At 35.0% G+C, this 17,647-nt stretch overlaps 1 protein-coding gene across 2 annotated transcripts in view; it reads left to right on the top strand.

Moving 5' to 3' along the window:
• Positions 1–3,059, top strand: part of LOC120352084 (protein henna-like) — a 44,711-nt gene extending 41,652 nt beyond the window's left edge. For both annotated transcript variants that reach the window (XM_039431661.1, XM_039431662.1), the window contains exon 8: positions 2,158–3,059. In XM_039431661.1, the coding sequence (XP_039287595.1) occupies positions 2,158–2,314 (157 nt within the window). In that variant the 3' untranslated portion in view covers positions 2,315–3,059. The remainder of the gene's footprint in view (positions 1–2,157) is intronic.
• The last annotated feature ends 14,588 nt before the right edge of the window (positions 3,060–17,647 follow it).

The following is a 17,647-nucleotide window of genomic DNA, read 5'->3' as shown; positions in this document are numbered from 1 at the left end:
CATCTTGTGAAACGATTTCATTTAAAGTAGTAGATATGTGGATTCTACTCGTACTATAGAGAGGTCCACGTTATAATGGCAGTGGATAAAGATAGAAGAATAGCGATGCAAATTCTCTGCATCAATTAATTATATTTCCACACTGTCAAAAACATAATTGTCATTGCTAGTGACCTAGAAAAGGATAGTACCATGGGCTTTGTCGAATGATAGCAAAACCAAAGTTGATCAAATACTGTCATTATAACGTGGACCTCACTATAGAAGATACTATGAGATGCCAACGTACTTGATGAAACTATTATATCAACATCAGTTTCAGTTTAAAAATCTAATCAAATATCAAATTCATACATGATGTTAGTCGAACCACGGTATATAGAAGAAGACGGTAGGTGTCACGCGCATGTTTGTGCTAAATTTCTGGTGCAGCTGACGTCATTTTATATCAAATCATCTGTTTTTAACAAATAAGTTTCATAAATTTTGTCAATAGGTGTTAAAAATCTCGGTTGGTGGCGATGACGCAATCTAGCTGGCTGGCCACTGCGCACACATTTCATGACCCCTACCGTTTTTATCCAAATACCGTGAGTCGAACTACACTTTCAAGTTTTAAAACTGAAAAGAGGAAAAGGAAAATGAAATGAAGAAGAAAACAAAATAGCTATTTGTGCAACTAGTGCGCAAAGTGACAGTTTGCTGCACCAAAAGAAACGTTTACGTGGTTTCTTGAGTGCAGCAGAGGAACTTTGCGCACGTATTTCACATTAAATTTTTCCTACAGTTACCATTGAATATGAATTGAATTGAATTGAATTGAATTTATTTCAGCAAAATTTACACAATTTACAATAATATTTCAACAGAGCAAATACACAACTTGAGATATGTAATACAAATAATACTATTAATACCTTATCCTATTCCCTATCATATATATCTATATTATATTTATGATAATAATATTCCTAGTTTAATCCAGTTCAACAATGTTCTAGCATATTTTATTGTGGTATAACTTATCTTATTGCACCCATCCCAAGTGGATTCACTCTATTTAATGAAATATAAGAGCCCACATAGACCTTTTTGGCCTGTTCGTGGGTCAATGAGTCCAGTACTGTGTGATTAAAGTATACATTTTTTTCCTGATTGAACTTAAGAGAAATAAGTTTTTTCAATTTCATAATTGCACACACACACACACACACACACACACACACACACACACACACACACACACACACACACCACATACACACACACACCACAGACACACACACACCACAGACACGTTGGTCAGTCATCACAAGGTGAACCGCTAGGCAAAAAGATATATTGATTGGGACAAAGAGAATATCCAAACATTAGAAGTAACCAATATCCTATAGATAAATAGATTGAAGTAGCCGTTCACATTGATCTTCATTCAGCGTTTTTACCCAATTTGTAATTATTGATTTATAATTTGAGAAACTACATGCTATTCATAATAGTGTGGCATAGGTATGATATATTCCTATCACAAGCCGAACGGGTGTTTCGTTGAAGACCCGAGTGATGAAAGCGGGTATGTCTTGTCATGTAATGATGATTGGACTCTGAATTGAAATATATTTTATTCTTGAACATGTACATCAGTACTGATTTAATGAATAGCTGCCTGATTCTGGGTAAGCTGATTGCTGGATAGCTGATGAAAAGTGGGTAATTATGGGTAAAATTCCCTGAAATCCATCAAATGTTTTTCTGTGAAATTTTATTATAAATAAAAACCTTAATTGAATAATGTAGTAGTAAATGAATGAAGGCGGCTGTCACTCATGTGGTGGCTGTCATCGTTGTCCATCGTTATTATCATACCACAGTCACTGTTACCAACTTCATTTTGATTTTGCTGCACTGGTGCTCCATATAACCTACTAACTATTTTGCGTTGCCATGTTGCAAATCTGGAGTGCAGAAAAAAAATTTCCCGCACTAGAGCGGAAAAGTGATTCTTTGCGTTCTGTAATCAGTGCAGGAATGGCCACTTTTCAAGGTAACTGTAGGAAAATAAATAGAAGGAGTCACTTTGTAACAACTTCGTACCGTACTTCTGAATGATTTATTTTGATTTTTCTAAAGTGATAAAGTTTCTCAATTGTTTTGCAGGAAATTCGCGCAAACAATACCGCGAGAGTTCACAGCCACCTACAATGCCTACACTCAAAGTATTGAGCTGATCGACTCAAAACCGCAAGTCAAGAACTTGATCAATGGTATCAGCGGTCAACTGCAGGTCTTGAAGGATGCACTCAATAAACTCTGATTCATTTGAGCTTAAATTATGAATAAAAACCAAAATTGATAGATAAAGTTTCCAATCATTATCATATTTCTTAATGATTTGAGATAGTTGAGCGATTTTGAATTTCCATCCAATATGCCTTCAAAAGAACTTTCAATCTATCAACTCTCTTGTAGTAATCGGTGATATTAATGCATTGACTCTTGAGAAATTACTTTTTTGTAGTTGAGATTTTTATTCAACTTGAGAAATTAGTTGCTATTGGTGATATTACACTCGAAAGATATTATGACATGAATTGTTATTACATGCAAAATTCAATATACCATTTAAGGAAAGTTCAATCTATCAACTTTTGTAGTATTTCTGTGATCTTTTATGTATTGACTCATCAGAAATTAGTTGATAATAGTGATATTACATGATTGCCATCTTAGAAAGATATTATTTGTTAAATTGTTATTCTATGAGAAATTCAATATTTTACATATATTTCTCCAATGTAGCTGAATTTTAATGGAATCTATAAGATTTTATTATTAATTCTTTGTTGATAATGGTGATATTAAATGTATTGCCATATTTCAAAGATACTTGTTGTATTGTTATTTTATTGAAAATTTTATATTTTACATCTATCTGCTCAATGTATGTTGCTTACTTTTGTTGAATGTATAAGACTATTATATTCCATGAAATACATATTATTTTGCTTTAGTAAAGACATCGATTAATCATTGAAATATACGTTAATTTTTCCAACTTACCTTTTCACTTCTATACTTATTCAGACATCCACTTGGAAAGAATTCCTTACTTTTCTACTTCTTTACTCCTTTACTTCCTTACTTCTTTACTCCCTCACTTCCTTACTTCCTAGCTTTCTTACTTCTTCACTTCCTCACCTTCCTTACTTCCTTTCTTCTTTACTTCCTTACTTCCTCACCTACCTTACTTCCTTACTTCTTTGCTCCCTTACTTCCTTAACTCCTCACATTCCTTACTTCCTCACTTCCTTACTTCTTTGCTCCCTTACTTCCTTACTTCCTTAAAACCTCATCTTCCATACCCTTACTTCCTTACTTCCTCACCTTCTTTACTTCCTTACTCCCTTACTCCCTTACTCCCTTACTCCCTTACTTAATTACTTCAAATTTGCTCAAAGCGTTCAACTTTGAATCTCTAGACGTTGATGCAAGTGAAAATTTGGAAGTTGTAAAATGATGAGATTAGTTGATATAGAGAGATTTACTTCAAACAGTTAGTAATCCTTATAAATAGAATTAATGCTGCCCATTTCTACACAATGCTGTAAGTTTGAAGCAAATCTAACTATACTTCAAGTGGGAAACGCACACACAATGTATTTGCAAAGAATAGTATTAAAAAAATGTATTTGAAAATATAATCGGGTGAGAAAAACTTGGGCCACCTTTTACCAAGCAGTAAACAACAACAGGTTATTCTGTTTCCGTGCTTGTTCCAGGTATATGTGCCTTATTATCCTACTATTTTATTTAGAAAATCCGAATATGAAGCTCTCATCTTGAAGCTTTCATCTTCAATTTCCCATAACAAAAAAACAAGTTTTAATAATGATTATGAAATAAATATTACATCTTATGCCTTATCAATCAAAAAATTATCTCATTAGTAATTTCAAATTAATGTAGGAACAGGACCTACTATATACTACCTTCTAAATAGGAGGTCCTGGTAGGAGCTATTTACAGTACGAGTCCCGTAGCTTTGCAAAAAGATCAGACTTCAGACACCCCAGATCCTGCCCCCTCCTCAAACTTCCCCCCAAACTGACCCCTCCAGTGCACTAACCTTGTCAGACGGCCACTGAAAACAGCACTGACCCCTTATCTCTCTGTTTGCATTCAAAAAATACAAACATAATGTCGCAATCTAAAGCAAAAAATCACTGTGGAGCGAGTATTTATTTATTCATTGGTACTAAGTTTATAATTAAAATTATAAGTATGGAAATGTTATGCTGGAAAAGAGTACGTGAAATTTGTGAAAGCAATCAATCTTAAATAATCCCTATATTACACAGTCCTAAAATGTTCATATATATTTGATGTACGTTTATCCTAGATGGAGGAAGCTCCCTAAAGAGCTTACTTGAAGGAAGCTCCCTACACACAAAGATTCTTCATGAATGAGAGAGTTGCAACGTATCACTAACAATGAAAAGAGCGTGTTGAACGAATGTCAGCTGATAGGCTCCCACTGAACATTTTCAAGTACAGTAATAAGCTGGTAGGTAAAGCAACAGGACTCAGACACAACACAACAAATTGTGTTGTGTTTGAAGGACGTAGCTCCAAAAAGCTTGTGTATCTAGAATACACATCTGTGATACACAAAAACCTTGTGTATCTTTTTGGAAGCAACACGTTGCTTTTGCGAAAATACCAATAGCCCAGGCAATGATTGCTCAAAAAAGGGTGTAGAGGGAAAAGTTTGGAAGACAATTTTTGACCCCGCGGTTCTGTTTAGGGTAGTGAGGAGGTGAACATATCAAAAGTCCCCACCCCTACCCCAAAATTAAAATTTCACCCCCCCTCATTGAATCTGCTATAACAATAGAAGGGAAACTTCAAGTAGTGAAATAAAACATCAAATTGGAGAGAAAACAAAGCTCTACAAATCTACAGTGAGCATTAATTTTTACGATGCATTGTTGGAGAGTTGTAAGCCCTGAAACATCAAAAAATAGGATTAAAAGCTGTTTTTTCAACAATTAATTGTTGCAAAAACATCAGACTTCAGACACCCTAGATCCTGTCCCCTCCTCAAACTTCCCCCCAAACTGACCCCTCCAACGCACTAACCTTGTCAGACGGCTACTAAAAACAACACTGACCCCTTTATCTCTCTGTTTGCATTCAAAAATTGCTTTTAAGAGAGTATATCTCGAAAACTGTTCGAGATATCACAAATCACCACAGAACAAATAGTTAGTCATGTCGGTTGAACGCATTTTTCTCAAGATATAAGAGATATATTGCGTGTAAGAAAAACATGTAAGCGTGTAAGCAAAACATGTAAGCGTGTAAGCAAAACATGTAAGCCTGTAAGCAAAACATGTAAGCGTGTAAGCAAAACATGTAAGCCTGTAAGCAAAACATGTAAGCGTGTAAGCAAAACATTTAAGCGTGTAAGCAAAACATGTAAGCGTGTAAGCAAAACATGTAAGCGTGTAAGCAAAACATGTAAGCGTGCAAGCAAAACATGTAAGCGTGTAAACAAAACATGTAAGCGTGTAAGCAAAACATGTAAGCGTGTAAGCAAAACATGTAAGCGTGTAAGCAAAACATGTAAGCGTGTAAGCAAAACATGTAAGCGTGTAAGCAAAACATGTAAGCGTGTCAGCAAAACAAAGATATGAGAGCGTGTAAGCAAAACATTGAAAAATGCAACTTTTAAACCACCATCATCCTTTTCGCACAAGGGGTACAGATGAGGACTTTTGATATGTTCACCCCCTAACTGGTCCCAACAAAGCTGCAAAGTCAAAAATTGTGTTCAAAACATTCTGTCCAAATTCCTTTGTCAATTGGTCTATTTTTGCATAACTGAAGATCTCACACTCAGTACTGAAGCTGCTGCAACAGTCGTGGGGATGTGCGTAAAATTGTGAAATTATACATAAAATTGAATGGAATTTGATGCTCTATAAGCTTAGGGATTTTCCCATCGATATTCAAAAAGTTATAAGAGCAAAAATAGCAAAAAATTAAAGGAAAATGTGTTTTTTCAAAAATGTCACATCTTTTAGAGCGGATATCTCAAAAAATGAAAGAGATATAGAAAAAGTTGTGAGATCAATATTGTAGGAAATTATGTAACCTTTACTTATAACATTTCTTATAAGATAATCATGTCTGTAAAATGCATAATTTTCGAGTTATATGCGAGAAACCAAAAAATGGTACCTTTGAATCACCCCCACCCCTTTAGCACAGGGGGTAGTGGTGGGGACTTTTGATATGTTCACTCCTCACTACCCTAAACAGAACAGCGGGGTCGAAAATTGACTTCCAAACTTTTTTCTCTATAACACTCCGTTTACTGGGCTCTTTGTAGCTTATGGAAAGATAGATTTTCAAAAATGTTTGATGTTTTTGAATGGGTAGTATTGTAGGCTAGTGGCCCACCGCCGATAGGCAATACTACAGGACCCGGGCTGTTTATTTTATTTTTAATTAATTTATTTATTGTATAAAATACTTTAATCATAATACAATTATGACATTGGAGGAAAAACTAGGCTAAGCCTGTACTATTTCTTTCCAAAAATTTTGATAAAATGTTAATGTTGTCCAAAAGATAAGGTTATATAGTCACACACTGCTTCGTCACTTGATTTTCGGTCCAGAAATGATGATTTAAAATTTTGAATCTTGAAGGTTGATTTTATACTACTCTAAATGAATCACAATAAATTAAAAACTTTAATCAAACTGTACATCTATAAAGTTACCTGTTTCATAAAAATTCCCCAATACATAATGCCTACTCCAATTATCACAAGAGCTACTTAGTACTTACTTCCAACTCAAAATGATCTCTTACTTTATAATACTCCTCAGATTACGCGAGTTGGATTTCTTTGAACTGTGCATATTTTGACAGCGGAAGGCACTTCGTCTTTGTTCTTCTGTTTTTCCTTCAAGTCACATTTCATTTGCCAAAGAATGCCAGACGGGCGTATTCTCTGCTTTTTCTCTATTTTCTTCTTCTTCTTCTTCTTCTTCTTTTTTCCATTTTCTTCTTCACCTTTTCTTCCTACTTCTGTCTCAGGAATTCGAATCCAATATCACTCAGAGTGGATTTTCATATCTCTTGAGGTGCCCGCCCGCTTTCTACGAATTTTATGCAATCTTGAAATCATCATTCCTTTCTTTCATGAATCTTCCACGCCAGTTGTGAGTTTGGTTTCGCTCTCAGATAATAATATTATTTGTACAGAAATGGAATTGTTCTGAACATATTATTGTCTTTGTTTTCGGAAAAGTTATTATTAGCTATGATTTAACTGATTACTGACTGTTATCAAAACCACCACCTCTTATTAGAGGAGACAATGCTCTAAAGAACTATTTTAGTTATATAAATCTATATAGAGTTATTCTTAAAGTATTCAAGGATTTCTCTAATCACATTAATTTTAGTAAACACCAATTTTTTAGAAGAAGTTGGAGATAAAGCAGCAGAAGAAGAAGAAGAAAAAGAAAAAGACAGGTGAAGAAGAAGAAGAAGGAGAAGGAGAAGAAGGAGAAGGAAAACGAGAAGAAGAAGTCGACAGGAGAAGAAAACACAGGAGAAGAAGAAAAGGAAGAAGAAGAAGACGAAAGAAGAAAAACACAGAAGAAGAAAAACACAGAAGAAGAAGACAAAGAAGGAGAAGAAGAAGAAAAAAAGGAGAAAGGGAAGAAGAAAAAAAAAAGAAGAAAAAGAAGACAAAAGAAGACGAAAGAAAAAAAACACAGGAGAAGAAGAAAAAGAAGACAGGAGAAGGAGAAGAAGAAGAAAAAAGGAGAAAGGGAAGAAGAAAAAAAGAAGAAGAAGAAGAAGACGAAAGAAAAAACACAGAAGAAGAAAAACACAGGAGAAGAAGAAGAAAAACAAGGAGAAGAAGAAAAAAAGAGAAAGGGAAGAAGAAATAAGAAGAAGAAGAAGACGAAAGAAAAAAAACACAGAAGAAGAAAAACACAGGAGAAGAAGATAAAAAGAAAGGAGAAGGAGAAGAAGAAGAAAAAAGGAGAAAGGGAAGAAGAAAAAAAAGAAGAAGAAGACGGAAGAAGAAAAACACAGAAGAAGAAAAACACAGGAGAAGAAGAAAAAGAAGGAGAAGGAGAAAAAAAGGAGAAAGGGAAGAAGAAAAAAAGAAAAAGGAGAAGAGGAAGTCCAGAGAAGAAAAATAAGAAGAAGAAGACAAGAGAAGAAGTAGAAGGAGAAGGAGAATTCAAGAAAAATAAATTGTTGAAGAAGGAGAAGAATTTAGTATAAGTTGAAGAAGCAGTAGAAGAAGGAGGAGGACGAGAAAAGGAAGAAGTAGGAGAAGATGAAGAAGATGAAGAAGAAGACAAAGAAGAAGAATAACTATAAGACAATGTAGAGGGAATTAGAGCACAATTGCGTGGCCAAGAAACATGTTAGAGGAGTATATTGATATGGACGACAGTGCTCTACTCTCTGGGACTTCCTCTTCATTTCTACAATGGAAAAAGATATTGGACGTGATAGTATCATCAGCAAGAGGGAGAAAGCAGAAAACCTCTTTATTGTTATTGTTTGAGGGGACAGTTATTGTCCGCCATGCCTTGCTACTTCCAACAGTTGCCGCTAATGAGAAAATGGACCCATAGCTTTTCATTCTAGAAAAATATATAGAATGGCACACTGAAGTCTAACTAACCTATGATATTAATGGTCGTTCTTCCAGCCTCAACCTCAACTATTGCGTTAATAGTCTTGGAAAATTTTCACTGCTCTAAACATTTTTAGATCATGTTTCCACTTGGATTTCTCCAATATTATCTCCCTTAGTTGTGATTGAGAAATGCTCCAAGTTGTGGAAGAGTTGTATTAAGGTGCGTACAGATATATGCGCCTCGAACACGCTCCGCACTCGCTCCGATCATGAACGTTACGCGAGATGTTACGCAAGGGTTCGATTGAGGTTCGAAGTATGTTCGAAGGATGATCGCTCAGCTCTTTTTTTATTGTTGACCTCGCTACAACCTAACTCACAAAAATGTGAAACGTTCAATCCAGCTGATTGGGTGACAAAACTAAATAAAATATTCTGACCAGGGGATTGCTGGGTAGCTTAATAATTCATTATGTTTAAATAATGGATTCATAATAAATATTATGATTATTGCATTTATTTTATTGTTTTATTATAAAAGGTAATGGCTGTCAATGTTTCAAAAGGTGAAAGGCTTGATTGGGAGTTCGGCTTCTTTCTTCTATATGCTAATATTCCGGTACCTATTAAGGTGAGTACAGATATACGCGCCTCCAACCCGCTCCGCGCAAGCCCCGCCCTCGTTCCGCACACGCTCCGCCCTCGGTCCGCCATCGCTCCTCACTCGCACCAATCATGAACGTTACGGGAGATGTTAGCTGTTCTCGCGTTCCACTCTTGCTCGCCGGTCGATCATCAATCGCTCTGCTCGAGTGACGTTCGATTGCGGCGCAGAGCGATAGTCTGTACGCACCTTTAGAGTGGAAGTAGTTTGACTGGTGTTTTCTAATTTATTTATTTATTTATTTATTTTACAATATCTCTTTGGAGACAACAGGTCGAAACCCACAACTGCCTCCTTAACTCAAATTATAATGTCAAATTACTATAAATTATAATATAAAAATGAAAATTCTCATGCATAATTAATTATATAAATAAACTATAATATAAAATAATAATAGAGTAATTAAACTATCATACTATTGAACTAATTAAATCAAGTGATGATGCAAATTAATGATGCTGATGAGTGCATAAATATCAAATTATATAATTAAACCATCATATAAAAGTAATATTAAAGTGATAACCAAAACTTACTATTAAAGTGATAACCAAAACTTACTATTAAAGAAATATGAAAAAGAAAAGCATAACTCAAAATGTATCAGTAACATACTAACAGAAACCACCACAACTGCAACAAACCCAATACTACTAATAAATCCAATCACCAGACACATAACTGAAAAAAAAAAACAAATGTTCATCAAGTTACTATGGAAATGCAGGAGATGTGTTAATAAATGAATGATGATGAAGATGATGACTAAGACGATGAACTATGATGATTATGCCAACCCTAATAATGTTATAACTACAATGAAGATGACATTTATGATATGACAACAAAGCCCAAGTGATGAAGCAAATTATTTTTTTAATTGAGTCCGCAAACTATCATGCTGATAAGTGGATTAATCCCCGTCCACAAGAGAGTTACATGTGCACATTATTCAGAAGGTTTTCACATTTACGTTTAAAACTAGACTGACTATCATGAAATATATCTAAATCCTTACTGTACATATTATACAATCTAGTTGTTCTATTAATTGGAGAAAAGTACCCTACCATGGTACGGCACCTATCGACAGAGAACAAACAATGTCTTCTTGGATGTGTTGTTGAAGGCACATGCAACTTGATCAGGTTGGAAAGATGACTGCAATCAATCCCATCATGCAATAATGAATGCAGAAACAGAAGAGAAATCAGATCACGTCTACACTTAAGCGAAGGAACCCTGAACAGCTCTCTCAATTCACTACTGGGTCGTTCATATGGAAACCAGACTTTAAATTTCTTGTAGTACAGGAGACGAAGAAATTTGTTTTGCACTGACTCCAGTTGACTAGAAGTTATGTTGACATAGGGATTCCAAACAATTGCTGCATATTCAAGAATACTGCGAATTATAACTTTGAACAGGAATATCGGTGTATTCTCTCTAGTGAAATCAACACAAGTTCTCATTATAAAACCCATTAGCTGAATAGATTTACTTATTAGCCCATCAACGTGATCTGAAAATCTAAGATCAGAGTCAAATATTACTCCCAAATCTTTCATTTTGGACACTCTTTCCAGCTCATTTTGGTTCATCGTGTACCTATCACTGACAATACCCCTCTGCCTAGTGAATGAGATCACTTTACACTTATCTATGTTAACAGCCAACTTGTTGTTCGTGCACCAGACCTGCAACTTATCTATGTCCTCCTGGAGTAGCAAGCAGTCACCTGAATGCTGTATCTCACGGTACACTTTCACATCATCCGCAAACAGCAAGCATTTAGAATGTAAAAAGACATCAGGCAGATCATTGATAAAACAAACAAACAATAATGGACCAAGGTTTGATCCCTGGGGTACTCCTGTATAGGTGCAATAATAATCAGACTCCTGCCCATTGATAGAAATACATTGTTTCCTCCCATAAAGATAATTATCCAACAATTTGATGAGCTGTGAACTGAGACCAATTTTATGCAACTTTTCAATCAATATATTGTGACTCAGTTTATCAAAAGCTTTGGTGAAGTCTACATAAATTGTATCCACTCTACCCCCTCTATCCAGAATTTGAGATAATTCATCTGTGAAGCATAGTAAATTTGAGATAGTGGACCTCCCCTTTAGGAAACCATGTTGGAAGACGGAAATCTTAGGACTGACTTCGCCTTGAACCCTTTTGGAAATAATCTTCTCAAACACCTTTGCCAGTGAATTGAGGATTGATATTGGACGATAGTTCTGAATCAAATTTCTATTACCTGATTTGTGGATGGGAGTCACTCTGGAACGTTTCCAAGCATCAGGGAAAGTACCTGTTTTTAAAGCTAGATTGAAAATCATTTTTAAAGGTCCAATCAACAAGTCCATACACCCTTTAATAAGGTAAGGAGGAATACCATCAGGCCCACTGGAGCTCCTTGGCTTCAGGCTTTTAATAGAGTTTTTTATCTCTTCCTCAGTTATTAGGTCATACTCACAAAATGACCCTAGATCTTGAGAAAAAATAGAGTTTGAAGGCCCATCATTGATTTGTGCATTCCTACAGGTGTTCTGCTTATCATAAACCGAGGAAAAATAATCGGCAAAGGCATTAGGAATTTGTGCACCATAATACTCTTCATCTTTTAATTTGAAAGTCTGCTGATTTTGGGAACCCTTACGCTTATTATTCACATAACTCCAGAAGTATTTTATATTTCCATCCATTGCAGATTCGACCCTATGTAAATAATCAGAATAAGCTTGACTAATTTTCAATTTAACATTTTTCCGTAACGTTTTGAACATTTCATCATAATACCTTGAAATCTTTCTCTTTTTGGCATATTTATCTTTTATCTTTAAATCCCTTATAATATCCCATGTGTACCAATGAGGGTAGTTTGATTTACAACTCCGCATTTTACACTTAGGAATATGTATATCAATTACATTCCTCAATTTAGTGTAAAGGAATTCAACTGCCACATCAACATCAGCAGTATTATATAATGGATCCCAATCAACAGCATTTAGATCATTATACAAACCAAGAAAGTTTCACTTCTTCCAATTGAAAAAAGTACCATCTGTAACTGCATCACCAAAACTGACTCTGGGGAGGATAACCGAGGAAAGTATGGGATGATGTGGAACTCTATTTACCAATTCCTCAGTCTCATTTACCACCCGGATTTGCATATTACTTAATATAAGGTCGAGTGTTCGACCATTTTCATTCGCAATATTGTTGTAAGAAGACAAATCATGGAAACTCATAAAACTAGCAAGATCTTTAGCTCTAGCACTTCCCATATCCAGAGAATAGGTACATGAAGTTACCTCAGGCAGATTGAAATCTCCCATCACAACACAAGAATCAATTTTTAACTCCTCATACAATCTATCAACACAGTCAAAGTAATCCACAAATATTTGTCTACGACAAGCTGGCGGAAAGTATACAACATTCAAATAATGAATTTTTTATCAATACTAATTCTTACCCATAGTGCCTGAATCTCTGGAATACCTGGACTGAAACCACATAGTACCGGGTTCAGTCTCTTGTCAACGGCAATCAACACTCCGCCCCCAACAGTATTACCATCAACCACTCGGTCATCACGAAAAACCGAAAAGCGATTATCAAATAATTCACTGTCAAGTATGCCACCATGTAGCCATGTTTCAGTCAGTGCTATTATCTGAAAATCTGATGATGTCATACCTGAGTGAAACTTATTAATTTTTGTCCTAATCCCTCCAACATTTTGATAATAACATAAGACCTCTCCAGCCATGACTGAACAAATACACAGAAATTTTTGTGATTAAATGGATAATATTTAGGATGAAAAGAATATAGATTTATGATAAAGAATAATACTTAGGAAAAAAAAAGAAAATAATAATAAAAAAAGATAATAATAAGAATGCAATATGATAATGAAGATAGTAAGTGAAATGAAATTGAATGGACTGAACAAATGAAATAAAATATATCATAAAGTAGAAAATCTATCAGTGATTTATGAAAAAAAAAATCAACTTTGAGCCTTCCACAAAAAGAAAAAAAACCAGCTATACATAAAAATGCAATGTAACGATGACCGTAGCTTACACACTCCAGCCGCCAATGAATGAATTAATATCCAGCAATGACAAAATTATTCATAATTATTTTTGTTATGTGAAATATTTAAAATTGAAAGAGAGCAATAGAGATTAGAATCAGCATAGAATTAGTGTGAGGTAAGCTAATATGCAAATTGGAATACCGTGCTCTCACGATAAAACATTTCATTTTCTCATTTTCAACTGGAATAAATCAAGCTATCGATCCCAATGATAAACAGTTTAAAGAGTTTAACAGTTGAAACTTCCCATCACCGAGTAGATAACAACAATAAGAGGAAGTTAGCAATTCCTAAAGGAATACAATTTTATTGAATCAAATTAATCTTTGATAGTATCACCTATCTGTGAAAGATGAGAACGAAAACAACTGCTAAATCCATCTACATTTGAAATAAGAATTTTGGGAGAAAGAATCCTTATCTGTAAGTCAAAATGAAAAGAAATTCGACAGTGAACGAATGATAAGCTACTAAAATGTAATTCAATTCACAATTCTGAGATAAAATTAGTCAGAGTATAAGCTACAATCTTGGATATTATCAATCACTCCCTCCTACCTACCACCCCCATCACACATCAACTTAACCTATGTGAATAAAGGTAATCCAAAAGTCACAATACTTATACTCGTACATGTTGCATAATCATTCTACAATATCCGTATCCTATTACAGTCTCTCTACTCTATCTGATTACAGTCTCTTTACTCTAATCAATAACATACTATTGTACCCTATCACTCAATACATTATTTTCATCAGTTTTATGTTCAACAATGCTCTCTTTAAACTCGGAAACAAAATTCTCCAAGTCAACTTCAGAATCTATCACAAACGCTTTACCTCCCTCCACGAGACGAATCTTCACTCTGCCGGCGCTGTCCACCCATACGAATTTAAAACCGTTCTCGCGCTGCATAGTTTTGGTTTTAGCGAGCAAGACTCTTCGCACCGCTGTCAACGACCTGTTGATGTAAACAGGACTCGTCTCACCAGGGATTCCTAATTGTCCAGAATTGAGCTCCTTCCTCCTCTTTCTCCGTTGAATCAGCTCCTCAGCATCCCCTCGACGTACAAACTTGACTGCAATGCCCGACGTTGGACGGTTATTCCTTTTCTTTAGTCGATGACACGCATCTATGGATTCCTTCGTGGCGTCCATCCCTAGTGTCTTACACACATCAACGACTATTTTTGTTACGTCCTCATCCGATTTCGAGGGAACACCATAAATTTCGACAGTGTTTCTCCTCGAATACTGCTCTAGGGAGTCAAGTTGAGCTGTTACCTCGTTCAACTTGTTACGCAGAGCTTGATTCTCATGAGAGAGTTCATCAATTTTTGTTTGTTGCGTTTGAATTAATACAGACTGTTTCTCGGTACAAGATTTTATAAGATTAGAAAGATCTTCACTCAGTTTTTCATGGCTATTCAAAAACATAGTCTTTATCTCTGCCAACGATTCATTAAGAGTCTCCAGAGTTATAAATGAGCTATTAGAAAGTTGGACAGTATTAAATCGAACTGGGGTTGAGTCAGTATTAGCGCGTTGAAGTCTGAAATTCGAAGAACATGTTTTACATGACCAATCTCGTCCCGCGAATTCTTCTATTTCAGTATCACGGAGGCCCACACAATTCCCATGGAAATAAGACTTGCACCGAGCACAAATGATTTTGTCTTTACTATTTCTATTAACAGACAGATTGCAAGAACTACACACTGACATGGCTTTACTGCTAATATACACTGCACCCAACAAAACCCACAAGTCACTGACTAAATATAAATACTAGATATTTTAGCTTATACGAGTTCTATTGAACGATTTTAGAGCGGCAGGAAAACGAAAACAGTCACTCCGACATTGCACGCACAGACAGAAAAATCAGATTACACGTCCGCTCGCTTCGGCTGCTCAACGATAACTGAAACTTTAACCCCCAATGTTATACAGATTGACCATGCTTGCTAAACTATAATAATTAATTTCTGACTCCCATTACTATTGTAATGTTGAACGGCAATAAAATTATATTTATTTATTATAGTGAATTTCAGGAATTTTCATAAAACCTTGAAGAATGACAGCTGTTGTTTTAGGAGTACGTTTGAGTTTCTTTTCGCGTTTTAAAATTTTCAATTATTAATACAGTATTTTCAGTTATTAGTGATGATTCAGTGAAGTGTTATTATTTAATTTGGTTTTCAACTTTCCTAAATTCTAAATTCCTAGTTTATAAATATTTTGGACTCAAAATTGGACAAAAAACGTGTAGTGTAAACATAACCTATTTTTGGACAATTTCTATCTAAAAATTTGGGAAAGGAACAGTTTTGGGCTTCAAGCCCAAATTTGTTCCTTTCCCAGTCATTCATAGTTGAGAATGATTGTATCTATTTATGTATAAATAAATAAATAAATAAGAATACCCTTTTTTAAAATTTGTAGCTCCATAACCAGAAATAGTAGAATCCTGCGCGACCACTCAATTTATTGGAAATTTTATTGTCTTCAACCTTGTAGAGAAAGCTTTTTTGAGAAACCCAAGGTTTTACGAAATAAAATGGAAAAATTGAAATAGTCTCCAAGTCTGGGGGTTTCAGCGGTTTTTTGGGGTGAAGCCGCCCTCTGGCGAGTGAGCCATTTCCAGATTCGAATTCAGCGCCCCAAAATACATGAAAAATCGACGAGAAATATTTTTTCGGGACTGTCTGCTGAAAAATTACCATTTGATTGCACTATTTATAAGACAGAAAGTTATTATACATTGTAGTTATTGTACCTTTCACTACATTTACTTTTTTTTATTGTTTGAAGAGGCGTTCATCAATAGCTCTCATTCAATATCAATCATCATGATTCTCTTAATCATGATTCGTGATCAACCATTCTCACTCAACAAATCTATACTATAATGAAAGAAAGTATTGGCTTATACACGTATGTGATATAAAAATCACGAATGGCGCATCATCACTTCTGATCTAGTGGACTGATAGGCTTATTTTCAATTCTGCAAGATTTCATTTGGTCAAGTTTTTGATTAGACCCATGCGCAGCACGGGTTACCTGCTATAGGCTTGAATATAGTATTTTATGTCACATGGACGGGAAGGGGCCTTTTGCAGGCGAGAATGATGTTTCTAGTCAAGGCCTAAACCGAGACTAGAATTTCATTTGAGCACTGCAAAAGACATTCACATCCAAGTAACATACACTATTTTTTGTCATAATAACCTAAAGAAGAATAATTGAGAAATAGAAAACATTACCTGCTTGTTCTAAAGCTACTACATGCATTCTATAAACAACCTAGTTTATAAATTCAGAATCAGGAATTTTGTGGAAGTTGAAAATACTTCCACCTGGAGCACTGAAGGTAGCTTTTTGTAGCAGTTTTGCTGTTCCTATTTTGTAACTAGGAAACATACTCGACTGTAAAGTAAACATATGGTTTCATTACAGTAAAGTATGCTGTAATGAGAATTGTATGTTTAGTTGTTCTGCAAACAGCTGTTTACCGGCTTAATTTCATGCATGGAAAACAGCAGAGATTGAATGACTATGACAAAAACTATTTTTTGTCATAATAAACTAAAGAAGATTAATTGAGAATTATAAAATATTACCAGCTTGTGCTAAAGTTACTACATGCATCCTATAAACATAACCTTGTTTACTAGTTCCGAATCAGGAATTCTGTTGAAGTTGACAAAACTTCCACCTGGAGCGCTGAAGGTGGTTTTTTTTGTAGCAGTTTTCCTGTTCCTATTTCGGAATTAGGAAACATACTCGACTGTAAAGAAAACATATGGTTTCATTACAGTAGAGTGTGCTGCAATTAGAATCATATGTTTATTTGTTCTGCAAACAGCTGTTTACCGGCTTGATTTCATGCATGGAAAACAGCTGAGATTGAATGACTATGACAAAAAATATAAAACCTCAATATTGCGGGGCTCCTGAGTAAAATTTCAACAATAATACGATTTTTGTTTTAAAGTGAACTCTAATCAAAGTTCATAGTATTTTCGATAGTATTAATCTGTATTGAGATTAACTTTAAACTTTCAGCAGCTCTTATAGATAACATGAATGCTCCCTCCCTATTCAACCAATGGTGACAGTTTGACATGAATCTTCCCGTGGAAAATCAATTT

The sequence above is a fragment of the Nilaparvata lugens genome, chromosome 6 (genome assembly GCF_014356525.2).
Source record: "Nilaparvata lugens isolate BPH chromosome 6, ASM1435652v1, whole genome shotgun sequence".
NCBI lineage: Eukaryota > Metazoa > Arthropoda > Insecta > Hemiptera > Delphacidae > Nilaparvata > Nilaparvata lugens.
This window is presented reverse-complemented; position numbering and strand designations above follow the sequence as displayed.